Genomic DNA, 27,864 nt, shown 5'->3' with positions numbered 1-27,864 from the left:
TTTAATTAATATTATTTAAATTTAATAATTTTATATATACTATTTAATTTAAACATTTATATTATTATTATTTCTGAGAGACGTGACTTGGACCTCCCCAGAAATATATATACTCTGCCTCCCTCTCGATCTTTTATATTTCTCTTTCTTCTCTATCCTCTCTCTAGTTTCTTCGTCTCTCTCGCCCTTTGCTTCTTCTTCCTTCTCTTTTTCTTTCCTCTCTCAATCTCTCTGTCCTGCTTCTTTTTCCATCTCTATCGCATTCTATCTTTCTTTTCCTGTTTACCGCTTTGTTTCTGTCTTTCTCTGTGTCTCGTTCTTTTCCTTCTCTTTACCTTCTCTTTCGCCGTGTCTTGCTTCTCTTCTTTTCCCTGAATTCTTTACGCTTCTTGCATATCCTTTCCATGCTCTTCGTTACTATAAGTAAATAAACATGTACGAATACTTTTTGTGCCACGTTTAGCTTCATTTTAGAAATTGTACAAGATCAACTTCAGAGTAACAGACCGACACTTCAGAAGCAAGTTTCATTTACATTTTATTTCTTTGTATATGATTCATAAAACATGCAATGAAAGAACTGTAACCCAGGAACTTTACAGCTGGTAAGTAGTCTCTCTTTTTCCGTAGCACAATTTCTTCAAATATATTCTGCTAATACTATATAAAAATTAATTTGAAGGTAACAGACTGACACAATTGGCAATATCTATAAATCTGTCTTTCTGAATCAATGTTAGCGGAATAGTACTTGTTGAGATGATTCTTTACAGACAAATTTTCGAGTTTAAAAACACATGTATTGTATAATTTGTTCTCCTTTAAAACAATATACAGTACTTTGCCCTTCACTGATATAATTTTCAGCATCAAGGTTGACATTTCTATGGAATTGCTCATGAGTTTCTTGCATGTGAAACTTTCATAGGTGTGAACCATATTATCGCTCTATGCGCTGAAATATCTACGGCTCTGTCTACAACACGTCATCGATCAGAATAGTTCTCTACAACACAAACAATTCTGTTACGCTTCGCCACTGGTCAGAGCTTGGACGAGACACCTAAATCAAAGCTTCCTGAAGATGAGTGATGACACTTCTTGTATTCTGGGCCGCTAGACTTGAGAGATGTGGGCTGGTCTTGCAAAATAAAGCTACGACCTTGTGTCGCGTTCGGGAAAGACTATTTCCAGATGCCTTTGGCACAGGGACTTCGGATGCCGACGTCCATGTGGGAAATTTCATAAGACCTGGCAACAGTTATGGCGGCGGAACGAGCAAAGCAGGAAGACCGAAACGTGCGAATTCTCATTCAGTTTGCGGCGAGAGGGAAAGTCATCAACCCCCGCTGCACTTACTTGATACAATCTTCCTTTTCCCTTCGCTATATTAAGCTTATGAATCATCATCTGCGTTCAGTTCATGTAGCCATGGGTGAAAAGGTAAAATGTTCACCCGGTCGAGGTGGATTTTTGGAGCCCCAAAAGTTTCTACCCTGGTCATCCTATTCTCCAATATAAAACACGACCATGTTATATGTATATTTGAGTTTTTAGTGCTGAAACGTAATAGCCTTATTCTTAAATACTTTAAGTATTACAGCTCAAGATTAACGTAATACCTACATAATATCAAAATAAGAATAGTCTCTTATGTTAAATTGCAATATATTTATTACTAGGGAACGGTGCAGCACTTTTCCAAAAATATAGATGTTTTCATTCCGATTGTCTGAGATATGTATTTCAGGACATGAAATCAAGTAAAATGAACACACTTTGTTGCACCTCTTTGTGAGATTAACACATTTATTCCTTTTGATGCCTCAGCATTTTTTATTTATTCAGTTTCTTTCATGTTTTGTTAATAAAAATGGACAGAAAAGTAAATGATTTTCACTCTTCTTGGGCCCGACCCTGTGGCCGAGTGGAGGTTCATGTGGTACGGACATTTTTTTCGGGTACCTTTCCCGATCATGTGCCAAACACAAATGACAGGTGGTCTAGAACTTTGGAATATTGAAAATAAATGTAAGTCGCTATTTTTAGCTAGAAATTATAAATTGTACTTAATCGAACAGTTGATTCCATCAATGTGGTTGCGTACATTTACCGATACGTTTCCACCGCAAAATCCACCCAACTTGTCTCGACTAACAAAGAACCCTATGTATGTACGAATTTTTGTACAAGAATGGAGTTATGTGGAGTTTCCCATGAATTTGAAGGAGAATACTTTGTCCAAATATTTGTATGAACATTTTCAACGACAACTTATCTTGCAGCAGAGTCGAATAGAGAAAAAATTTCCAAATGTTATTTGGTCAAATGTATGGCAAAATCTCCATAAGCCTTTCCTTGACACGGACATACGAAGTTTGTGGTATACCCTGGTGCATGATCTAGTTCCAACAAATGTTCGACTAAATGAAATAAAAAGATTACCAACAAATGAGTGTAGACAATGTGGAGAGGTGGATACAAATGAACATCGCCTCACTACATGTAAAGGCATTCCAGAAATTTGGGCCTTTCTCATTATGTGCCTTGCCAAAATATGTCGTATATCGCCAAAATGCTTTCAAGCAAAAATATGTATATTACCAGACTTCAAACATTTCCCTGTGAAGAAACAAAATGCTATTGTGTGGCTAATAGCACATACAATATACTATATATATAGCAAAAAGTTTGAACCAAATATAACCCTATATACAATGTATCTTAAAAGATCTAGATGGAAACAATCAAAAAAACAAAATGTCATATTGTCACAATATTTTGGTATATATCTGGATGTAATGTAATTGTATGTATACATGTAGAAAAAAAAATCCATAGATGTAAACTGAATAGTGAAATAAAACTTTAAAAAAAAAAGTGGTTAGCACATCGCGCTGCGACGCCAAGGGTCCCGGGTTCGAATCCTGGTCGGGCTTGGTTGTTTGTGAATGTCCATTCATCAATTTCATCATTTCATCACTCATCCCCATCTTCGCAAATTAGCCAAGAGGCACAAAACGCGAAATAAAATAAACTAAATCAATCAATCAATCAATCACTCTTCTTGAACAGCTACATAAAATCCTATAGTCTCATTTTGTAGAGCAGAACGAGAGCTATAAAAGGGTATAATATAATCATTGCAGCCACAATAGCTCCCAAGATAATGTACAAAAACCCGCGAGAGAAAAAACAAACTTCAACAGAACCTATTCGGCAGAAACACAGTTCTCTACGCGGTCCGCGCGCAACCATAGTTCTCTGTGCGGTCCGCGCGCATTATATACATGAGGTGCAGAAAAAGAGAGCATTGATTGATTGAATTTAAAATTTTGGCTGAGTCAGTACTTAAAGGCCATTTTGCAACCGTCACGTTATACGGCGTCCAGCCCCTTACCATACCTAAATTGACTGTAATGTCGTTAATTAAAATATTAAAAGATTCTGACTTCGGTTAAAAGCCTAGGCTGTAAAGCGGCACTCATCACACACAAGGACAAAATACATACGCCAGAGCTTCGTTAGTGTGCAAAATGCAGTTCAGGGTGTACTACGTGGAACTGAGGCTGGCAATTGGGTGTGCTACATGGATCACCCCTTAAACCCAAGAGAGCATTGAATGAATGCATTTTATCAGCACCTTTTTGAAAACATTTTCAGAATCTTTTTTTTTTCCCTTTTTCTACCATAATTTTCCACCTTAAAATCCTTTCCCTACTTATTATGTTTCGCAGCAGTAACTTCAGTTAATTCATATACACACAAATCCAATTTTTTTTTCAAATAGTCACGCTAAAATAAAAATAATAAGGTTCTGACGTTACTCAAAGGGTACGCACCGGTTTGGCGCACTGGGCAGTCGCCCCTGACGGGGGATACACTCCGTTCAGTTTCAATGATTCATGGGTAAAAAAAAAAAATCATACATGTAATATGTAGAGCCCGATTTCTACGCACTGTCCACATAGGCAAAATATCAAAAATAGCACGATAATAGAAACTCAAACAAGGCATTCATTTTTAATATCGTGAATAATGAAAGGCCTCAAATTCGAATACGTCCATCAAATTGACAGCTGTAATTTCATAATGCCTAAAGAGTATTGTATTAGCCACAAAACCCACTTTTCACAGTTGAACTGTTGGTCCTTTTTTTAAAAAATGTTATTTACTTATGGGCACTAAAAACCAAAATAGGCACTATAGATTTTACTTACAGTGAATGTATTGCTCTGAAACCTACTTCTGTACTGAAAGCTTATGAATCCTACACAGGAACAAATTAGGCTTTTAGGGCAATATCCTGGCTCTAGTAATGTCAAACATTTTAATGAAAGCATTACCGTTGATTCCAGTGTGCGAATTGGGCGGGATGCTTACTCAGTGTCGTATTTGTGATATTTCTGGGGGGGGGGGGGGTAGGTAGGGTTTCTTTGTATCCAAAGTTGTATATATTACCAGTCAGTAACTCTACTATTGCCTTCAGTACTAACCAGATAGGATATTAAATCTTATGATAACATTTACACGTAATTTATAAACAGTATTTTTACATTCTAAGAAAATCCGAACTCATTTATAGCTATAGTATATTTTGCGCGTTCAACTCAATGCGTGAGGCAAGAAATGTGATCTACGTAGCTCCAAGGAATAAAGATGACGAAATCAGCTCTTCTTTGCCTGGCGGTAGGCTTTCAAGTAGTTTATTTGACAATGGACACAGAAACGGCGTTACTCTGGGAGCTTCTTATAAAGCATCTGCCAGTGAGGTGCGTCTACGCGTAAACAACGATAGTCTACATTCTACATGAAGACTATTATATACGCGTAGATTACTTAATCTATGTAAACAATATGGTGAAAGGTGATAACTTAGCAAAGGGCGCCGTGCAATTAAAAGAAAATTATACTGTATATCAGTTGCTGATGTGTGAGGCTAACTTTTCATACTCTTCCTTCCAAAATCGAACAATTTCTCACCTAGGAAGAAACCTAATATAGGAAACATTCTAGTGTTTTATCGGCAAAAGACCACTCTTGCCTCACGACTGCCATCTGTTGTTGTTTTTTGCATACTATTTATCTTCTTCCATAGATGATAATAGAAGAGAAGAGAAATTTTGTTGTAAATAGGATTCTTTTCATTTCGTTAGGAACCAGTACAGTTGAAAATTTCACTTTCCTTTCATGAAACCCTTGAAAATTAATTTTAATGCACTTTAGATTGTCTATGTAGTCTATGTAAACTACACACCAATGTAATCTACGCGTAGATTACGTGTAGACAACGTATGTAGACGTAAACTTATAGTCTACGGCACATCACTAGCCTCTGCACCCGACGACAAGAAACAAATGAACAATGAGCTATTTTAAAATAAAACCTCAGACGCGAAATACGATGCAATTGTTTTAAAGGTTAATTAACTGTTTTCCCGAATGAATTTTCAGTGGTGTTTGTTCGTTACAATCCAGCAGAATTAACTTGAGAGAAATGTCTGCCAACTGCAGGAGTACCAACCTACAGCGAACGCTTGACTCTCGCGCGAATCACGGGCAATCAGCTCACAACAGAAGATGGGAGGTTTGAAAAATAATTACATTGTTTAACGGAAATATCACTGTATTAAGAGGACATGCTAAGAAAATTATAAGTATTCTATCTTACACAATAAATGGATAAACAGGTTATTCTTTACCTTTTATCCGTAATTTGAAAACACCCGAGGTTCACCAGTCACTGCACGCACGCGAGTCCTTTCAACAGTTGGTAACATTTCGCGCGCCCGAGCATTAGGGTTTCCATTGGCCCGTTACAGCGGGAATTCCCCCGCTCTAGCCAATTCGAGCGCGGTTGCATCACTCACAGAGCGGCCATTTCTCTCAAGTTAATTCTGCCGGACTGTAGTTACGAAATGGTATACAATATGCTTTCAATCAAGGGATCCCGGGTTCGATACCCGGTAGAGGCACATATTATTATTATTATTATTTATTATTTGAAGTAGGGTTGCATTTAAGCTTACAGTATTTTTACACAGATTATCTTACTATATAAACAGCTTTTTGCCCTACATGAATTAATATGTTAAGCTATACAGTTCTGCTAAATGTTTATAAATGTATAAAATATGGAAAAATATAAGTGTGTCTATATAATTGAAACACACAAGGAATAAAAACACACAAAAAATTGAAATTAAGTAAATATATGTCAGTATTCATAGACTAACATCTTAATTGAATTTAAGTTTAAATTTGGCCAAATTTCTCTCCTTTCTTCAGGCTACAGGCAGTTGGTTCCACGCCTTACTTGCCAGCGATGATATGGATTTTGTTCCGTATCTTGCCTTATTACATTTTGGTACTCTGATACTATTGGTGTTATTAGATCGCAGATTGGGATAATGCATGTTACTACATATAATTACCTTGCCGCTTAGTAAGTGGTTGTCTGTGTGAATTGCCTGATGGATTTTGAGTAGGAACGCATATTTTCTCCTGGATTCAAGCGTGGGTAGTTGCAGTTCTTCTCTGCTCGTTCGTGAAGTCGTGTGCGCTGTATTTCGTACACTACGAATAGCCCAATTTTGCATTTTTTTTGTTGGTGTTATTTATGTTAATCCCATAGAGTACAGAGGAACAATATTCAAGTAACGGCCTATTAAATGCTTTGTAGAACGATAATTTGTGAGCAAGGTGTATATATTTGCAGACATATTGGAACTGTTTGATTCTTGGTGCTGCACGTGCACACATAATCTTCACATGTTGTGAAAAGGATAAATTCTTATCTAGGTACATACCAAGATATTTTAGACTCTCACTTGGTTTTACATTAGAATTACCTATTTTAATATTGTCAACTTGCGTGATGTTATTGTTTTCCGTCTTAAGACTCGTTCACTTTCAACATGTTAGATTGATACCACTCAAGATCTTCGGGGATGCTTTTTTCAATATTTGCAATTACTTTTCTAATTTGTTCGATACGTAGTACAAAAGACAGTCGTCTGCCTATAGCTATAATTGAAAGCCAAATTTATTGCTTGCGATATCATTTACAATCATGTTAAAAAGTTCATAGTGGTTCGGATCCCACTTTAAACTGTAGGTCCAGTCTCGATTAGACTTACTGTGCATAAAGTGGACTTTTTAAAACACCTAATCAATCAATCAAGCAATATGCTTTCAATTCAATTTCCTTTGACGGAAAAAACATCCCTGGCAGGGATTACAATTTTTTTATTCTGCCGGGGATAAAAGTTCTTGTAGGGGGGGCATCCCCCTAGTTAATTCGCACACTGGTTGATTCAAAAATATGTATAGTCTAACAGAATATACGCAGGTGCAAGAAAAACTTTTTTTAAAAAAAACATACTTCATGGATCAGTCGCGACTAGAATTACCATGGCAGAACTGAATGCCTTCCTTATCTTTTCTTGTAACAAATGTCAAAAAACATATTCGTAAACCAGCTCGTAGTCATTGGGCACGAATGTTGAGAGATAGCAATTGCTGCTTCAAGTAATAGGAACTTCCCCTTCAACCTGCTGTCACGATATGTCGTCTGCTAGTTGCAGGATCACGTGAAAATGCAATTAAGGCAAAAATAACATTTAAAGAGATTACTTCCTTTTGAAGTCCAACTTTATACATAATAATAAATATAGTACATTTTTTTGTAGTTATTGATGTAAATTGGAATTTATAGATCACCTAATTAAACTTTCCTGGTCCTTCCGTCAAGTTTAAGGTGCAGCTTGAAAGCATGAATCGCAAAATAGTTGTCACTTTATCAGTTGTATTCAGGAAAGGCCATGAAACACTTGCAAATTTGAAACCTCGCTTTGCTCCAATGTTCAGCGTTACTGGACGCGCCCAAGCGTCGAAATGGTACTGTGAACGAACGTCATGGTACGCACTGTAAAATCAGCTTTAAAAGAACAACCGTTCAGAAGCAAGAAGGCGAATATAGCCAAGCAGAGAGAGAGAGAGAGAGATTAGTAGAAGTGGGTCAACGAATCTTGAGAGAGTTTATTTAACTTTTTCTAATCTAACATTGCCAACATTGTGCAACGAGATCATGAAGCGCACCTTCATGAAAAATACACTTTAGTTAGTAAACATCTCTTAACTTAACCTTGCCAACAGATCCTGTAACACATATTCATTGAAAACACACGCGCGCACTTCCGTAACTCAACCCTAATGATATCAGCTAGGCTTAGGCCAACGTTCATCTCAAACTACCGCTGGAATAGCGTGGCTTTGACCGTCACAGCACGAAACCAGATGTTGAATCATGTTTCCGTCCACTTCAAAATCCCCAACGGTGCACGATGTGTAGACGGTTTGTTTTCGCTGAAGGCGAAATATATATACAGTTCATACTTTACAGTTGGAAGCACAGTAAAAAGAAACATATATTTTCATTACAGCGATATATAGTGAAGAAAAGACAGCCCTTGCACCCGACCGAATCCTTCGCTAGGTTGCTCACAAATCGAACACAAAGTTTGGCTCATCAAGAATCTTTCATGTGACGTAGGTCAGCGGAGTTCCTAAGAAAATGTTACACAGAACTACTTGTCGAGAGTCTCTTTTTCCAGATAAGGTTTTAAAAGGGTAATTTAATGTAAGTTAATGCATGTTTGAAATTAATTACATCGCACTGTTCTTCAGAAAGTCAAAAGTATCCACATCTGTGACGTCAACTATTCGTGCTTGTTGAATATCCCTGACAGACCTATCTGTATAAATTTCACCTTGATCGTTGCGTAGTTGATCAACATTAATGATCGCCAAAGAGGTAGAAAGAAATACGGTTGCTGATAATCGTTCCGGCTGTCCACCATGATATATAGGTCGAAATTATTTTAAAAAATCCTACAACAGTACTCGTAAATTGGGGTGGTAATTAAAAAAAACTCTCCTCGTAGCTTAGATTACTTCATGAATATGTCACCACCCCACTTTACAGGTGGGTTTCTTGTGACGTCAGGATGCTCACAAGCCGCCATGTTTGCGGCCAATTTTATTTGTCGTTTGCAAGGAAATATCCACCACTAGCGTTCGCTACATCTGCACCAACTGCACGTTTGTTTTAAAACACGAATATCTGTGTTCGTATCTCATGCCCGCTCGTTTGAATTCCGTGCTTACAAGAACTGGCCTCAATCATAGCTGCTCGAAGCCACAATGCAACAGTTTGTGACGTAGGTGACACACGCCTATATTTTTGGAGAGCTGTGCAGTTGCTGTCATATCCATCTCAAATTATGTAGTATCAACTATATTAAATCATTTTCTTAAAGGATCTTTCTACAATGAAATACCATGACCATTTCAAATGGTCACAATCTAACTTTTACCAATCTCCCACCCGCTACACCTACGTTTCTTATACTGGGTTTTATAAATTGACGCACTTCATAGATCCTTTGGTGTGATTGAAATCCAAAAATAGGCTTCTCTTGCTCTATTTTCACGTATGCGCGAAGAACCTACACGAAAATGCAGATGTGTGCAACGGTGAGTGACGTTAGCATTGGAAACGGTTCAAGGAGGAAAAAAGTGTGTTATATGTGTCAAGTCCACGGGCTGCTTTCGTGATGAAACCGCTAAATCATGTGAAAAATTCAGCGAACTCTGCAGAACGTGCCAAAAAATCTAGCATGCAGACGCGTTCAACAAGAGAATAGCGTCAAGTCAGGGGCGTGTCGAGGAAAAAATATCGCGGTTACAAGGGTAACATTACGCATAAGAATTGTAATGGATAGAACCTTTGCGCTTAAAATGTTACTAATTTTTAATGCTTTGTTATTATTTCAAGAGTATTTAGGAAGTTATAACCCCCTCACTCCTTTCGGTACGTTATTGCATTAAGAATTACCTACCCCGAATGAATGAATATTTCTTGTATGGATGCTTCGGCACATGCGGCCATTTTCACCTTTCAAATACATGAAGAAAATTCATCTTATCTAAAATCCTGTCATGAAAGTTAATTAGCGGGTGTAATAGCCTCATAGAAAAGGTTAAACGTGCTAGGTTGTAAACAGACCTGCACAAAACATATATTTATTTATTTATTTACTCAGAGTTTCAGATACAGTCTTATTTGGCCATTTTACACTGAAACAACATAAAATAGAAACAAAAAATAACAAAAGATAAAAACAATAACAAGATGGGATAGATTTACATATTTTTGGTCAGTAATATACAAAAATTACTTTCTGGAAGGAAAATATCTACATTCAGGGGAAGTTTGTTGTAGATTTCTGGGAGCCTGTAAAACAAGGATCGTTGTAGAAGGGATAGCCTAGTGGTTGGGTTGTGGAAGAGTTGCAGGTTCCACGTTTGCTTTTGGGGTATCCTAAGTGTGAATTCACTGATTAGGAGATCTGTTCTGATTTTGCCATTTATTATCTTGTATAAAAATTTCATGTCAGCTAGATCACGACGAAAGGATGGAGTGTGAATATTCAGAGCAGCCATGATGTCTGATTTGGATACATGTCGAAAGGAAGGTATTCTATGGCGAACAATTACAAGAAAGAAACTGAGAACAGAATCAATTCTGGTGAGATTGGTTTTTGAGGCCATTGCCCAAATTGGGGAACAGTATTCAAGGATGGGCGAGATGAAAGATTTAAAGAATAAAGCAAGAGATGATGGGTTTTGAATTTCGCTAAATCTGTATAGAAGACCGAGTAGGCGCATGGCTTTTTTAGTGGTAGCTAAAATATGATAATTAAAAGTAAGTTTTTCATCCATGATAATACCTAGGTCCTTTTGGGTGGAGACGTTTTGGATTGGATTGTTTTCAATAGAATAAATAGACACCACTTTGTTCTTTTTTAGGGAATAAGTAAGGAAAGAGCATTTCTGAGGGTTTAGTTCTGAATTCCACTGACGGCACCATTTAACAAGTTCTGTGAGAGTATTTTGAAGAATCATCATGTCATGATGCGATGAGATCTCCTTAAAGAGTTTGCAGTCATCCGCAAACAAAAGTATATTGATAGGGAGGGAGGACAGTTTTTCAGGGAGGTCATCCATGTACAGAAGGAATAGGAGTGGCCCTAAGACACTCCCCTGGGTAACTCCAGACAAAACGCGAAGAAAGTTAGAAGAGGTACCTGAAAGAACAACACGTTGTTCACGCTCATGGAGGTAGTCCTGGATTAAAGACAGAAATTTGCCATGGGTGTTAAATCTGGATGATAATTTATGAAGAAGAAATTTGTGATTAATTTTGTCAAAGGCTTTCGAAATGTCCAAATATATAGTGTCAAGTTGGGAGTTATTATCAATAGCTCTGGCAGCATGCGAAAGTAAGACGGAAAGATTTGTTAGGCAAGAGCTGCCTGGAAGAAAACCATGTTGTGCTGTGTTGATATATGGTGACGTAAACTGTAGTAACCTGTTTTTGATGATTTTTTCACAAATAATTGATAGTGGCGATAGAAGTGAGATTGGTCTATAGGATTTTACACATTTTTTATCTCCAGTTTTGTGAATGGGCACAATGTTGGCCCGTTTGAAGTTTTTCGGAAACACACCCTTAGAGAAACATTTGTTGAGTAAGGCAGGCAGAGGAAGAGCCAAGGAGTCGGCAGTTTTACGAAGGAGTATTGTGGGGATTTCATCTGGACCTAGGGACCGGTGGAGGGGCAATGAAGCGAGGAGGTATTTTACTTCCTCGGGGGATGTTTTGATTGAAGATAGTGTGTGAGGACAGACAGCATTTAAGTGGGGGAGAGGGTCGGAAACTGAGGGAGGTGAGAAGTTCCGATGAAAAAAAACATTGAAAAGTTCGGCTCTTTCTTCTCCACTATTGGTCGTCCAGCGAAAAGAATAGACTGTTGGGTATATGAGAACAGCGTTGCCGCTTGCCGCAGGGGCGAGTAACGGACCTGCTGGCAGTGGAAGTACAAGACCAAACAAACGTGCGTGGCGCTTGAATCGCGGGTACGTACAAATTGAAGAAGTAAGTTCACGGTTAGCTATTATTAAACTCGCCTAAACTTCCTAATTTCTCTTAAATATTTATGCCAAAGAGAAGTTAAATCTTCTCTTTCCACTAACATGGATTTGTTGCCCCTTTGCTCATACCAAGCCAAGTTCTTTGAGAAAGACATGGAACGTTGATCTTTTAAAATTCGGTAATCTGGAGTCAGAATTAACAGCAACAAGAACCGAATTAAGTGTTTTTTTTTGTTTTCTTTTAAAAAAAAAAAATTCGTGAACGTTACGTCGCACAGCACTTCTGACAAAATCATTATGTTTTACATTTCTACTTGTAATTGGCGTTATTTTCCTGGTGCGTTTCTTATCTGGTGTTTCAAGAGGACCTTGAGAAACCTCACCCCGAATTAAACACAGTAGCCCGTGAAACTCCCGTTGCTTTCGCTTACACCGCGATCCGGATTTTTCTGTTTTAAAGAAACAAAAATATTCATTACTATTTGCCTTTCTTTACTTTTGAGAACCTCACCACGACTTCTCTTCTTTACACTACTTTCGCTCATATTTCACTATTAAAACCAACGTTTTTTACAGCACAACATAACACAACCCAACGCACAGATCCGCCACAGTAAATCCTCGTCAACACCAACGGTCAGTCACCCTCCCCTTCCGAGAAATTTTGTCTACCACGGTACTGGCTGAGGGGGTGGGGTGGAAAGCAACCGACAGCGCTGGGCTCGCCGTTCCCCTCCGTGCACGTGCCCCTGCAAAAATAAAGTTAAAAACACGCTCTGCTGGAAGGAAATTTTGCTGGCCTGTAAGCTTAACCAGCTCCAGAATAGCGTTTTACATTCGAAACAAAAGCAAATGTGTTCACCTTTGCGCTCAATAGTGAAAACAAAATTTATAAAGAGGGAGCAGGTAGGGAAAGTAAAAGCCCATTTGAAGCAACAGTCTTCATTTCGCTGGACGGCCTTTAGCAATATCAGTATTGTGAACAATTTCTTTAGGTATACGTGGGCTTTGTTTTCTTGAATTTAGTAATGTGAAGAATACATTTAATAGGTAAGAAGACAATAAACACTTTCTCAGAGACAGTATATGGCTGGTGCTTCTCAAAAACGCTAAAAACACATAACTTAAAACACTGTCATTATCCCAGCATGAATGACAAAAAGTCGGGAAGATGAAAAGTTTGTCTGAGGGCATTAAAATCAGCGTATTTGATAAGGATGTGCCGAACACTTAAAAGAACGTTACATATAGGAGGGTCCGGTCCTCACACACTAAGAAATAAAACAGTAATACTGTTACTGTGTTCAAATGTGCCCGAGTCTCGCCTATTTTTTTACGACTCTCTGTTCAAGATTTATTTGAGCGTGTATGGAGAGTTTGAGGTCTTAGATTGCAACTTACGAGTGACTCAATCTAACGTGTTGAGGCTCTATAAATAATGCTCTCAGAATACGCACCTGCCTCCGAGGAAATGAACGTCTGATACCGAACAGGATGTTCTTTTTTCCACCCTCGCAAGTCATACGGCGAGATTTTATAGGCTGCAACGTCAAGCTAGCTGCTCACGTGTTCCTTCACCCCATAATTGCAATACGGAATGATGCACTTCGACGGCGAAAGATGAAAATAAAAGTATAGAACTACAAGTTTGATAAAAGTTATGCTAAATCCATTTTATGAACGGATAGGTTTATCGAGACTGGGCTGGAGATAGATATGTGGATGTTAATAACGAATTTCCAATGGCAACTTCTATCAACGCCGTGGAGTTAGCCAACACACAATGCTTTGCAGGGAAGCGAATATTTTATGATCTACACTCAGAGAACTAAATGCATCATATCGATTGATGCACTAAGTGTGTGTTATGGCTTCTTCAAAGAATCAGATTCACATTTGATGCATTTTGGTGCATTTCTGTATGTCGTGAAAAAAACACCAAAGTGCATCACTTGATTCAAGTGAGGATTTCTTTCAGTCGAGATGCACTTCAATGCATCAGTTGATGCGTTTTGATGCACCAGATTGAATCTTTTTTGATGATGCACTTAAACGTATCGTCTGAGCCCCATAAACTCCGTAGCTCAGACCAAACGTACAGATCAAGGTTAGTACACAATATGAAAACTGTAATTTTAATAGCAGACTCTAGCGTCTGTTCGCGGACCCCGTTCACCGGGAAAGACAAGCTCTGATGCCGGGCCGCTTGCCGCCGAGTCTCGTAGCGAATGTCAGGGAATGCTCTGTATATAAACAACAGAACGACCTGACATAACTTGACCTAAAGAGATAATCGAAGCGGGGGAGGGGGCTCAGGATGTTGTTATCCTCGCGTCTCCAATATGCAAACCCAAACCTGGTCCATCCACACCACGCCTGCAGGTGACAACGGTGAAAAATATCAGTTGAATCGCCGCTGAAGTGGTAAATCAGATTTGACAGCTACAGTTACACACGATCGAGGAGTTGAAAACAATATCGAAAAACCTACAGTGTTCACAGAAGGATATTAAAACATATTACAGTTTTTTGTAATTAAGCTGATTATAACTTTAACTTAGGTTTCCCGAGGTTGCGTTGCCTACTGTAGTGAATTATCTTTTGTTTTTATTACTTATCAACGACTTACCCAATTGCATACAAAATTCTCAAAAGTTGCTTTTCGCCGAAGATCTTAAGCTTTTCCACGAAATAACTACCTCTGACGACTGCTTGAAACTACAGGAAGATGTAGACAGAGTGATCTCTTGGTGTAAAAATGACAAGTTAGATCTTAACCCAACAAAATGCAGCGTAGTCACTTACACAAAACGCAAAGCATCTTGTGTGTTTCCATACCGTATTAAAAATGTACAAATCACGCGCAAAAATGAAATTAAAGACCTCGGAGTGACCTTCGACACCAAGCTCAAATTTAATAAGCATATTGAAACTGCTACTAACGACGCTTTCAGAAACTTAGGTTTTATAATCCGTTCAAGCCACGACATCACGAAAATAGAACCAGTGAAAATACTTTACTCTTCCCTCGTACGGTCAAAACTAGAATATGCGTCAGTAATCTGGAATCCCACTCAAATAGACTTAATTCATAGACGAGAACGTATTCAGTCAAAGCTTCTTAGATATCTCAAATTCAAAGCCTGTGGAGAATGTCCAACATTCGATTCATACGATAATCTAGTCTCAGAGACCAACTTCAACAAACTAGCACTCCGACGACAAGTAAATGACCTGCTCTTTCTGTATAAAGTAATTAACGGTATAATAGACGATTCCAACTTATTGTCAGCCGTATCATTTAATCTTCCCAGTTCAAAAACACGTCTCAAGCACAAAATCTTTCATTGTCAGAGAGCGAAAACGTCAATTCTTTCTGCCTCTCCGGTGTGGAGAGCGTGCAACTCTTTCAACACAATTTCATGTGTAAATAACACAATTGGTATTTTTGAAATGAGTTTATACAATTTTAAAAATACTATTACTGCAACACTGAATCTATTGTAGAAATATGATGTAATTAGAGCACTATAATTGGACTCTGGCTGTTGAGCTCTATCAATAAATGTACTCGTATAAACAAATAAATATATAGATTCAGGACTTTATGTTGACAGAGAACATGTAAAAGCTTAAGCTTATCACTTTGGTCTTAATAGATTTCACCACGACAGACTATTCAATATTTTGTACTATTCTCCTATCTTGCAATTATAACGCTGTAAACAGCGACAGAAGCAAGATATTTATTTCTATTTCCATTATCAGTTACGTTCAACCATTCCAAGAATTCGATGTATGGTATTGGGCAATGGTTTCACGTACCAACTTTTTCCAAGGTGCTAGTCTGTGTTTTACATTCTTAGAAAAATTTTGTATCTTGATCATAATCATTTCTATCTTTTCAGTTCTTGTTCTTGTTCAGCTGTACTCCTGTGCTTGCCTTCGAAGTTGATAGTCTGTGTTTTGAACGCTCGGAAGTTCATTCCATTAACTTAAGAACCATCAACTTCTTTGGGTGTTCATTGATAACATCTTTGATCACACCTTAACAAGGTGTCCCCCCCCACGAGATTTCTGGATAGAGTTAATGTAATTCGAATGGTAAAAATGTAGATATAATTTATAACAACAACTATTATTATTATTATCATTATTGATATTATTTCTTTACAGTACCATTCGGGACGTAAGAACATAATCAGAGGTACCATTAAGGACAGTAGATTTAGAGATCTCTGACTCTGATTGATGTCTGTGCATTGTGAAAAAGTACAAAAAGACAAAGAACTGTTCATCAACAAAGTGATAGGCTAGATGTTTATTAAAGGAAGAAAGGCGAATCCAGTTTCTATCGAAATAACCGTGCGTCCATTTCGATCTGCAGCCGAGAGATCGGGAGAAGCGTGGCGGGCGGCACTGACGGAGATGCCGACATTTGCGGCCTGAAATGCCCGCTTATTTTTATGGACATATGCAGACATTTATATAAATATTGCAAAACGAGCACTAACCTGTGTTATAAGAGTATGGTTTTAATTTTAGTAGCTTAGTGACTGTATGTGCCGATGATTTTGACACGCCCACCTCTTGTGAAACACGGCGTAGAGGTTTGTTTGGAGAACGTTCTAACGCTGCACCAATATCATCGAGTTTTGCTTCGGTTAGAATCCGTCGTTTTTGCTTAGGTGTTTTAAAATTTAACGATCCAGTTTCTCTTAATTTAAGGACAAGATATCTAACCGTATCTCTGTGTGGAGTTGAAACGCATGGGAATTTCTGTACAAATTACCTACACACGTCTCTACACGAATTTGTTTTCACGTAGGTACGTGTCATACATAAAAAATCTTTGTTCTAACGTGAATCTTGCGGCTGGCATTCCAATCGTCTCACTGACACGTCACACATACACACTACAATAACACAAACAAGTAACTGCAAGTAACCAAGAATAACACTCTTGCACACAGTACGAAATTAACACGCTCTTGGTTTACATTGCTCGCCACTATATTTACAACTCTGTCTTCATCTAGTCGCGAAGGAACAAAAAACTCGAGCTCGGATATTTCGGATTGCGAGGAAGCTCACGAAAACCATTCACTTTTATCGGTTTCGTCTGCAGTGTAATCCTGATACAGTGTTGCACATTCGAAACCTCCAAACGATTCCCATCGCCACAAAACACTTTCAAGGATATAAACTTAAGCAGGACGTTACTGATCAAAACCATGATTAAAATGTTTTATTATCTGTGGCTCTTAACATCGTTTCTAAAGCGTATTTTTTTGTGTATATAAGAGCAGAACTTGGATGAATTACAGAAGAACTTTTGCGTGTTATAACACAGGTTAGTGATAGTTTTGCAATATTTATATAAATGTCTGCATATGTCTATAAAAATAAGCGGGCATTACAGGCCGCAAATGTCGGCATCTCCGTCAGCGCCGCCCGCCACGCTTCTCCCGATCTCTCGGCTGCAGATCGAAATGGACGCACGGGTAGTAGACTCGAGTCTGAACTTGTATACAACGCCAAAGTATTTTCAACTCAATTTGAATTTTATGATTTGTAAAGTAGTAGTAGTAGTAACTAATAACAACAATGATAATTATTATAATAACAATAGCAATAATACTAATAATAGCAATATAATAATAATAACAACAAACGTTTCTATGACTCTGCCCGCCTGAGAAAAATCCTACGGGCGCCCTTGCACATCGATACGATATTCTATTGCTGAGCAAATTTTGATCGTCAAGTAGCTAAGCGATCAATTTGCTCATGAGCGTCCGGATACGTGAAGTGCCATTGATCGTAAACATGAATATATATCTAGGGACGTGAAGTTTGTTTTATTTTTCCTTAAATTTCTATGTTATTTTTTATTGCAGTTCGGTGTTATTTTTCGCGGTTTAAGGCAAAATTCTGTATTATTAATTTTAAATCGGTTTTATTTTCACATGTGCTTTTACTGTCTCTTCTGTGCTTAAGATTTCCGTATTACTTTAACTCTGGGAAACTGAAAAAAAGGTTAGCTTTAATGACACAAAAATTTGAAAACTATTTGATCTCATCGGCCACTAAGTATAAAATATACACTGAACAGCCAAACTGCAATTAACAAAGCGTGACAGTCTCTTTGAACTTTCACCAGCTAGGCTGGAAATAACAGAACTCATAGCGCTTCAGCGCTCTTTGAATAGAATAAATGTTATCCCCAGTTAATATTGCATATTTCGCGGCGTTTTTCGCGTTACAGTGCAAAATTGGGTGTTATTCTAGAAAATTATATAATTCGCATTATTCCGCGATTCCAAAATGCAGAAAATGTGCCTCCTTAACCAACCCAAATACATTTTAAATACTTTATTGTGTCCCTATATCATATGAACGGGCAGCGCCTTGTTTACATGGTTAATTGTTGTCGACATGACTTGTGTTGTATTCCACCTACTAATGAACAAATTTCATGAAGAAACTGTTGTCTTTTAATCTCTTTATTTTCAATTTTTTAGTAATCAACATTAAATGCAGCATCACATCATATTTCTCACCGTGTACTGAACTACTGGCATACTGTAAACGTCTTCTTTGATTATAGCTTTTTATTAGTACACAACAATGGAGGATCGGAGTGTCTGCTTAACAAGTCAGCCGGTTTGATACTCTAGTGAAGTCCGACAACAAAGACATTTAATATTAAACACACATTTATCAGAACTAAGGAGTTCAAGTACGTCTGTCTTTTCATTGATTTTTTTCTTACATCATTATTAATTTTTGAAACATTTTTTCTATTATTATTACTTTACATCTCATTAAAAAGATGCAGGAGGTTTGTATTTCGTAAAGTAGATCATGAACGCGAGTCATCGAACACACACTTCACGCTATTGAATCGCCTGCACGTAACCCACGCTGGGAAAAACATAGATGATATCATTAAGGATTGCAATTGATGGAATACTCGAAAGTCTTGGCCCAAAAAGTCTCTGGTTTGCAACATTCCTCCAGATGGCAGGTCGATCAACTAAACGAATGATAAAAATGGTTTAATATCAATGTTCAGATTGGCTCTGATTAAATGGAATTGGTAAGATTATCGAATTAGAAATATAGTGCAGCTATTTTTGCACTAGGCTACATGATTTGGTTAAAGTTTGGAGAATGAATAATGAAACAGGTTAAACGTAATTGTCTGGCCGGTTTCCATTATAATGCTATGCAACGGACGAGCGGTACAGTAGTTTCGCATAATTCGGTAGGTGGCTCTAGTCAACGGCTCATTTTCACTGTAACGTGACAGCATGTTGTGTATATATATTACCAGGCATATTTTCAGTCATTTTTCTCTTTGAAGGAATTGAGTTGTATTGATGGTGCTGGAGTTTGAATTTTTTAATAAAGTGGATGAACATTATGAGTATTTGCCTTGTTATATTTATACATCTGCTAGATAGGTAATTTGCTGTTCTAGGTTTATTTATTGTTATCTCACTCACCCTTTAGCTTTCTTTCCGGACTGGCACTTGCAACACTGACTCCCCATAGCGACACACAACACTCGCCACTACAGAGACAAAAAAGCACAGATAGTGTTTACACCACACCGTTAAAGCGGGAGTCCCACCACCTTGAGAAGGAGGTCTGTCGGACCCCCACTATCACGCAAGGACCCTCGAACTAAAGAAGTTCGTCATCGTCCCTCGTAAGGGGCCACCAGACGCTCCAAATATCCCTTTCGATGATAACGGTAGGGTCCATGATTGTTGAAGCACAACTCGTTACAAAAAACACTGCACAACCACCGTTGATTTCGGATGTTCACCAACTTTTAATCTCGACACCAGCACCTCCCAGTCCGTTTCCGACAAACGGCTTCGTTTCTATTGCTACCCAGAGACCCAGATGATGTGTCCTCCACTCTCCCGCAGGTATTTTTATCTGCTGCGCAGACTCGAGCTAATTTCCCGTCTTTTAGTCGCCCCTTGTCGTCCGCCTCCCGTTTCCTCAACACGTTCTAATTGGGACAGTTGCACTGATGAATGAGGTCTCGATGCAACGTGTGGAAACAATGGACCCACGCATTTTAATTTCTTCCGAGTGTCGGGGCTGAAAAGAACATTGGTCGTACGCTCCGGTTTATTTTGGAGACATTCCATGTTTGTCTCACAAGTTCTTGACATTGACGAACTGACCCGGACCGCAAGTACTGTTGATGATTGAAGCTTAGTTGTGCGCTTGCAATACAATACCACTCCTACAGAGTACACGAGTTTGTGTTTTAAGTCCATCTTATGCGCAAAGAGCCTAATCGGGAATGGATCTACAGTTTAAAAGCGTCGGAACCAAACTCGAGAAAACACGTGCATGGTAGTATTTTTTTTAACTGATGATGCCCTTCTCCACCCGCATACATTCAGTGGTATGCGCTTATTGCTCTAACTTCTAATATGATATGCTAGGACGTCAGTTTGAATTTTGTTTTCTTTTGTTATCTCTTGTTTTTTTGTTTTATTTCTTTAGTGTTCACATTAAAATAATAATAAAGAATGCACCATAGAATTACATACATGAAGTAAAGATAATAAACAAAGAACATATTAGCATGTATGTTAGTATGTATATTTTTGAAGAAATGTCACTACGAATTTACAGCATTTTTTTAAAAAAAAACTGAAAGGGTCAATGCCCCGTGGCCCCACTTGACGCCGCTATTGGCAGACCCGGATTTAGTGCGTCTTGAGTCTATACAGCCTTGGCCTCCATCAAAGAAATTGCGTTGAAGAATCAAAAATGAAAAAGATATTCAACAATACTTGGCCTAAAAGTTGTAACTTAAATTGTATATATATTAGCCCTGGTCTCTCGGACCTGGCCATTGGTAACTTCTCATTATTGAGCCATCATTGATTAACAACTAAAGCTCTCAAGATACGAAGCTCGTTTTCTTCGTTAATAGATGACAGTGGAAGATAGTATAGAGTTTCTCGTAAGATTTATTGATTGATTGAATTGCTTTATTTTACTTCGCTTTTTGTGCCACTTTTGGCTAATTTGCAAAGACGAAGATGAGTGATAATGCGATGAGATTGTTACGTACCCGTAACCATATGGCCAACGATTGAAATAAGGAATCATAGATGGCAGCACGGGGAAGAAATATTAGGATCGCAGATTATAGCAACAATGCGCACGCGAATTGAACGAAAGCGTTTGGGAGAACTGAAATTAATTGTGCTTACATGAATTTATGAACTGAGATAAACAATGGAGATGGATAAAGGCGAGATAAAGAAATGATCGACACGTGCAGCATATGTAAGTATATGTAAAGATTAATGAAGTTAAAAAGCAATTACAATTTTATATCTCTATGGTCTTAGTATAGTCCGCGCGTTCATTATATCCCCATCGGAACCCTTTGATAAAACTTAACACTGGAAACAATAGCCAAACAGCTCCCGATAAGCGCGTGCACTCAGACGTTGTTGCCACATTTTCTTTACATTTCTTGTAGTTGCAAGGCGGAGCAGGCGGGTGCGTGCGCCTCTCGTTATTTTTGCGTATAACCACGTGCGGTATGATTTTCTTAACTACTTGTAGTTGTGTTGTGTTATTTCTTTGTTGTGTTATGGTGCTGTGTTTTTGCTTTGTTATAGTGTTGTGCTTTTAGTTTCTATATTAGATTTTGGTTTTGTTATTAGCATGTGGAGACCGTGGGTTGCAAACCAGGTTCCTTTAGCAAACGTTGTTGCTCAGGAGAATTGAACTGACGAAAGTGACCCCCAGCCAAGTACTAGCAGCGGCAGTTCCAGAGTGCTGAGGAAAAGAAAGAAAATTCGGAACAAGCAAGCTCAAGAATTTGTATGCAGTGTGCACGAATATGTCTCCAGGAATAATTCAGGAAGAGGACCAATATCGGAGACAGCAAATATTTTAAAATTAGACAGGAAAACAGTGCGAAAGATCACAGAAAGCGGCCCAGTTACACCAAAGAAGCCTGGTAATAAAAAGAAAAAAAATCATAAAGTGGACGAGTTTGTTTGCGATTTTGTTAGGAGAGAGATTTACAATTTTTTTTCTAAAGGACGCGCACCAAGTATCTGTGAATTATTAACACAACTGAAACTAATATCAGACTTCCCTTACAAACAAACGACGCCTCGAGAGCTTCTGAAGAAACTTAGTTTTTCTTTTCTTCGGCTGAAGAAAAAAAATGCAATAATGGAGTCGACAAGAATTGTTGCTTGGCGGTATCGTTACCTTCACAAACTCAACATGTTGAGATCAGAAGGCTGCCAGATTATTTATTTAGATGAAACTTCGTTCGACGCTCACGACGTCGTCAAAAAAGGGTGGGACGATGGTACTTGCAACTGTATTTTGAAGTCGCCGTCAGCGCGAGGAAAACGCATCATGGTGCTCCATGCTGGGAGAAGTGAGGGGTGGGTCCCAAATTGTTTGTATCTTTCAGCTAAGAACATTGGAGATTCTAAAGCTGATAGTCACGACGAAATGACCGGACAAGTGTTTGAAAATTGGTTTACCAATAATCTGCTGCCAAATTTGCCAAGTGATAAGAAGTGTATCATAATTTGCGATAATGCAAGTTATCACTCGAGGCTGCTAGTGAAAATCCCAACTATGAAGACAAAACTGCACGACATTCCAGTGCCGAAACCTGTTCCTATAAAAGCCCTTTTATTATAAATAATTAAATCGGCAAACATTACTAAAAAGTACGTAGTGGATGAGCTTGCAGCCTCACGTGGACATGAAGTGTTGCGACTCCCTCCCTACCATTGCATGTCTAATCCCATAGAACTGGTGTGGGCCAAGTTAAAATCATATGCGAGGAAAAACAATGTATCTCCTACTCTAAGTGCCAGTGTATGCCAGCTGTTGCGTGATGGGACAGAGACAATTGATGCTCAGCTTTGGTTGTCCTGTATTCAACACACCATCAAAATTGAGAGAATATATATTAACCACGACACGGATAGTAACCAGGAGAGATTCGTGATTCACGTGGGAGACAGCGATGACGATGAGTGAAGGTAAGTTAACTATATATGTATATTCTGAATAATATATTTTTCGAGTAGAAAAGTTAGGAGTATTCAGTGTAAATATGAGGATTTATAATATGCCTCTTTCTTATCTTTATTAATATTGTCCTTCTTAATCTTTATCTGTATTTCTTTTCTCTTTACATATTCTTTAATTTGTTTGTTTCTCTTTCTTTTTCTTTACCCTTTCCTTCAATTTGGCAACATCGCTTTTCTACTCCAGTTTCTTCAAGAGAAAACCGCCCGTTTGGGTGTTTCTTTTAACAAAGAGCACCGCTCCCTTTGTTAACCGCTGGGGATATAATGAACGCGCGGACTTTTAGGAACGAGTTTTTCTACTAGACATTTTTTGGTTGTTTTCTCCGGTCTGGCGCCAACTCAGTGGCGGCCCCCAAGCACTTCCGTTGCGGCGCATATGTTGCTGATCGAGGTCGAGCGTGGGACAGGCGGCGCCCTTCGATTAACCCCTTCTTTCTGCTTGTATTAGGCTATCGTGCACCAAAATATTGATTTGAATTATTGTTGAAGCCCAAAAAAGAAGGGAAATATAGCAGGGAAGATACGGGAATCAATCCAATGTTTAATAGATGAAGGGATTTGGATATAGGTGCCTTGGTAAGTAAGAGATATATTTACTAGAAGAATAAATATATGAAAGGCATATGATTTCATCAATAGAAGAAGAAGTATATTGATTAATAGAAGCAGAAGTTTAAAGAAGAATAATTATATTGATTAATAGAAGAATAAGTATATTGATTAGTAGAAGAAGAAGTCTACTAACGAATAGAAGAATAAGTATATTGATTAGTAGAAGAAGAAGACTATAGACTAGTAGAAGAAGAAGTCTATTAACCAATTGATAGAAGAAGAAGTATATTAACCAATTGATAGAAGAAGAAGCCTCTTAACTAAGAGATGAATCAGCCGATTAATTGATAGAAGAAAGTCTTTCATATATCCATAAAGAAGAAGAGGGAGCCTATTAGCAGACGGATGAAGAAGCTTGTTAGCCAAATAGAAGAAGAAGTCCATCACGTATCCAGAAAGAAGAAGAAGAAGCCTTCCAGTAGATGAAATATGTTTTATAGATATATATGTGACCAAGAAACGAAGAGAGAGCTTTAAATACAATCCTGTATATAAATTTAATGTAATATGAAAATTAAGAATATACGGTGCATTGTACCTTCCGTAGTAAGTTAAACAAGTTGTTTGCTTTGTTCCTTTTCTCCTTCTAAAATAAGTTATCAATCAGTTTTAGTTGCCCTGAGAATCTCATGTTTTACCCTGGCCTAAGCCGGACTGGTGTCACCCGTTCCGGGACGTGGCAAAATTAATGAATGGACACTCACAAACATTCATGCCCAGGCCGGGATTCGAACCCGGGACCCCTGGCGTCGTAGCGCGATGTGCTAACCACTCCGCCACGGGGGTAGTTTTTCGTCAGAAAATTACGGAGAAATCAAACATTCATTATCATATTATAGGTTTTTGGACATACTAATCGTCTGCTAAAACATTTGAGAAAATATTTAGCTTTTAATTAACTTTTTCATGATCATTTAACATTTAATTAAAAGTGTTATAAATTATCACTATTTCCACGACGCTTAATAAAAAAAATGAGATGTGATTGTGGCAGTTGTCAAATAATGAATGTACACCATTAATGACGCAGATACACGGGGCATCTCTCCATATATTGCTAATTCTTACCTGTTGTTGCTTTGCCTTTTCTCGTCACTCATGCTCATCGTCGCCATTGGCCAAAAGTGGCAGAAAAACAAAGTAAAATAAACCAAACTAAATCAATCAAAGCAAGAGTGAATTGTTGTAGTTCGGATCTGGGAGGTTTAGCCCTTACGCCAGGTGTGAATGAATGAGTTAAAATTTTGGGACGCATTGTCACATACGGACATTTTTTACCCTTCAATGTATACCATTTTCTAAACTCCTTAACTGAGATTTTTTTAAAAAAAAAAAATAAAAGCCCTTTGGTAAATCCTATAATTTCAAGGTTGCACAAGACAAACACAATACATTAAAAAGGTAAGAACATGCTAAAAGAGCTCCCTCACTGACAGTGGAAGAAACCAGCTCTTCTCAAGAACATAAAAACATTTGATAAAACACTGTCATCACTAGACCCTGGATTTATATGCAGTATCAAATCACAAAATATGTACACAAATATGTAACAATAATTTAAAAAATATGTACCTAAATATGTATTATGAAAAGGATATGTAGCTAAAAAGTATCAAAGAATATGTAATATTAATGGTAATCGATTATCCAAGCAAATTCAAGAATTCAACTATATATTTATTTTATTTGAACATATTCAACATATTTTTAAGAACTTAAGTTGCTCAAATTAAAATTTGAATCAAATTTATAAACTCAAGAAAGCACAGCAACTGTACATATTTAAGAAACTAATTTTGTCAACTATTAATTACTTTTCACATCGCAAATTATTGTATAATATGTAAGCGAGCTCTATGTGACTTTCGAAACAAATTGTAAAGAAAGCACAATCAAATGAATGTAGCTACTTTTGTACTTTTTGTACATGGGAACATATTGCGTAACTCGCTACGTACTCCTGTCCACCGATGCCAAGTTTCTAGGTTCTTTGCTTGAACCTAAGAGCGAAATGAAAATATACAAACAGAAGGGTGGAAGGGGAGAAACTCCAGCATCTTTCAATAAATAAGTGTTCCCGCTTCTTTTTTTTTGTTTGTCTTCACTGAAAAATAAAAAAAATCCTGTCTTCCGACTTGGAAGTCAATTTTTGGCGTCCGTAAGCACTAAGCATCTCAATTGATTAGAAAATAGACATCACATGAGCTACAAATTTTCTTCAGTATGTTCCAGAGATAGAAAATATAGGAAAATGGATCATGAAAGGGGAAAAATTACCGAAATATGTTGTTTTATATAAAGTAAATTAGCAAATATGTAAAAATATGTAACATAAAACTTGTGCAAAATCGTGTGTTATATAATTCCTTAACATTTTCCTGTTCGTTAGGAAGGAATAGAATATGTAATTACATAGAAATTCCAGCTCTAGTCATCACGCACCAGGGATGATTAACAGTAGACAAAAGTAAAATTCTACCTGAGGAAATTTAAAATTGATAGGCCAGGTGTATTGGGGCCCCTCTCAATGTGGTACTTTTTTGGGGGGAGGGAGGCTGCTGGAAAATCATCAAAATGAGATTTTCGCCCATAATCGTGTTTTACAATTCGTGGATGTTCCACCCATTGATCCCCCCTTCTTTTGGGGGCGGTATTTTTTATCATCCCGTTCTGTAACTGAGATTAGCTTATTAAATTGCATCATATATTGCCATATTAACGTTGTCTACATGGCTTTTAGTTATTTTCGGGGAGGGGAAGGGATATTATTTTACTCAACTCCTAACTGCCCATTAATGAAAATTCTTGTCCTATTGGCGACCCAGTCTGGCACTGCCGCTAAATGAATAAATCAGACGACAGGACTTGAAACGACAGAAGGAACCGACCTGTTTGTTGATGCAGGACCTTCCACGTGTTTGTGGGTCTATTTTAAGACGGGGAGAGAGGAAGCCGACTGGATTTTACGCTTATTAGAACCTCCAGTTTATTTTTGTCGTCATAGCAACACGCCTGGTGGGGCGCATTGTTGTCTAGGTAAGTCATCTGCAATAGTTTTGTGCTGGGATTGTACGTAGACCAGAGGTGGTCATTTTCGTTCAACCTTCTAAGCTCACCCTCACCCTCGCACACCCTCATACTCACACCTTCACAAGTCTTTGGAGGGTGACCACCTCCGACAGAGACGAGACATGGAAAATACGACCGAGAGTTAGTTGAGTTCCTTGTGACGTCAGGATGGGCACAGCCACCATGTTTGCGGCCAGTTTTTGTAACGTTCGTTACCAACTGCACGTGTGTTTTAAATCACGAATGTCTGTCTTAGTATCCTCTGCCCGCCTGCTTGAACTGGTCTCAATCATGGCTGCTCGAAGCCACAATGCAACAGTTTGTGACGTATGTGAAACACGCCTGTAGTTTTAAGTTCCAACAATGGAGCAGTTCTGCCAACTTCGAAAAGTATGAAGGAAAAAAGAGGATTGAATGGAGAATCTCTCATTTGAAAGAAAAAACAAAAAAACCGGGACAAATAGGCACCCCTAAAGCATTTTCAGGAGGGTCAATTCACTTATTAAAACCCAGGACTATCCCGGAAAACCAGGACGTCTGACAACTCGCTCTCGTCCCGGTATCGTTTCGAGTTACAGACAGCTTTTTCATCTCTTGTTCAATATACCTACCACATTTCCGTCTTAGTTTCCAAGGTCTCGCTTCGAATTAATAGATATGCATATAGGTATTACTACACACACACTCTCACATGTAATCTATGTTGCCTACTTTTCCATTCATAAACTTTTATCCTCTCGTCTAACATTACAAAATATAAAGTTTAAAATATACCAATAACACTTTTGCTTGTAATTTTAAGTGAATGTGAAACGTGACCCCTTACACTAAAAGATAAATTTAAATGAATAATTTTTATTAATAAAACATTAAGAAAGTGATTTTTGATCTAAACGACAGCAAACCAGAGGTGAGTGGAGTATGTTATCCGAGTATATCCCCTGATGTTATTACAATAATCAAATGAACAGGACTTTGATGGACAGGTCATGAATCACTCATGGGCGGGGAAAGTTTGCAGTATCTTTATTTGGAAAGCTAGTAGTGTAATAAGGCTTAGACGAAG

General features: G+C 38.0%; 1 protein-coding gene across 6 annotated transcripts in view; it reads right to left on the bottom strand.

Moving 5' to 3' along the window:
- Window positions 1–27,864, bottom strand: part of LOC145987634 (uncharacterized) — a 529,186-nt gene that overhangs the window by 438,351 nt on the left and 62,971 nt on the right. The window contains exon 1 of one of the 6 annotated variants that reach the window (XM_083122087.1): window positions 19,509–19,885. The exons of the other annotated variants lie outside the window; for them this stretch is intronic. Within the exon in view, the coding sequence (XP_082978213.1) occupies window positions 19,509–19,555 (47 nt within the window). The 5' untranslated portion in view covers window positions 19,556–19,885. Of the gene's footprint in view, window positions 1–19,508; window positions 19,886–27,864 lie in introns of those variants that run through there. 6 annotated transcript variants of the gene reach the window in all.

The sequence above is a fragment of the Lepisma saccharinum genome, chromosome 5 (assembly GCF_977018435.1).
Source record: "Lepisma saccharinum chromosome 5, izLepSacc3.1, whole genome shotgun sequence".
NCBI lineage: Eukaryota > Metazoa > Arthropoda > Insecta > Zygentoma > Lepismatidae > Lepisma > Lepisma saccharinum.
This window is presented reverse-complemented; position numbering and strand designations above follow the sequence as displayed.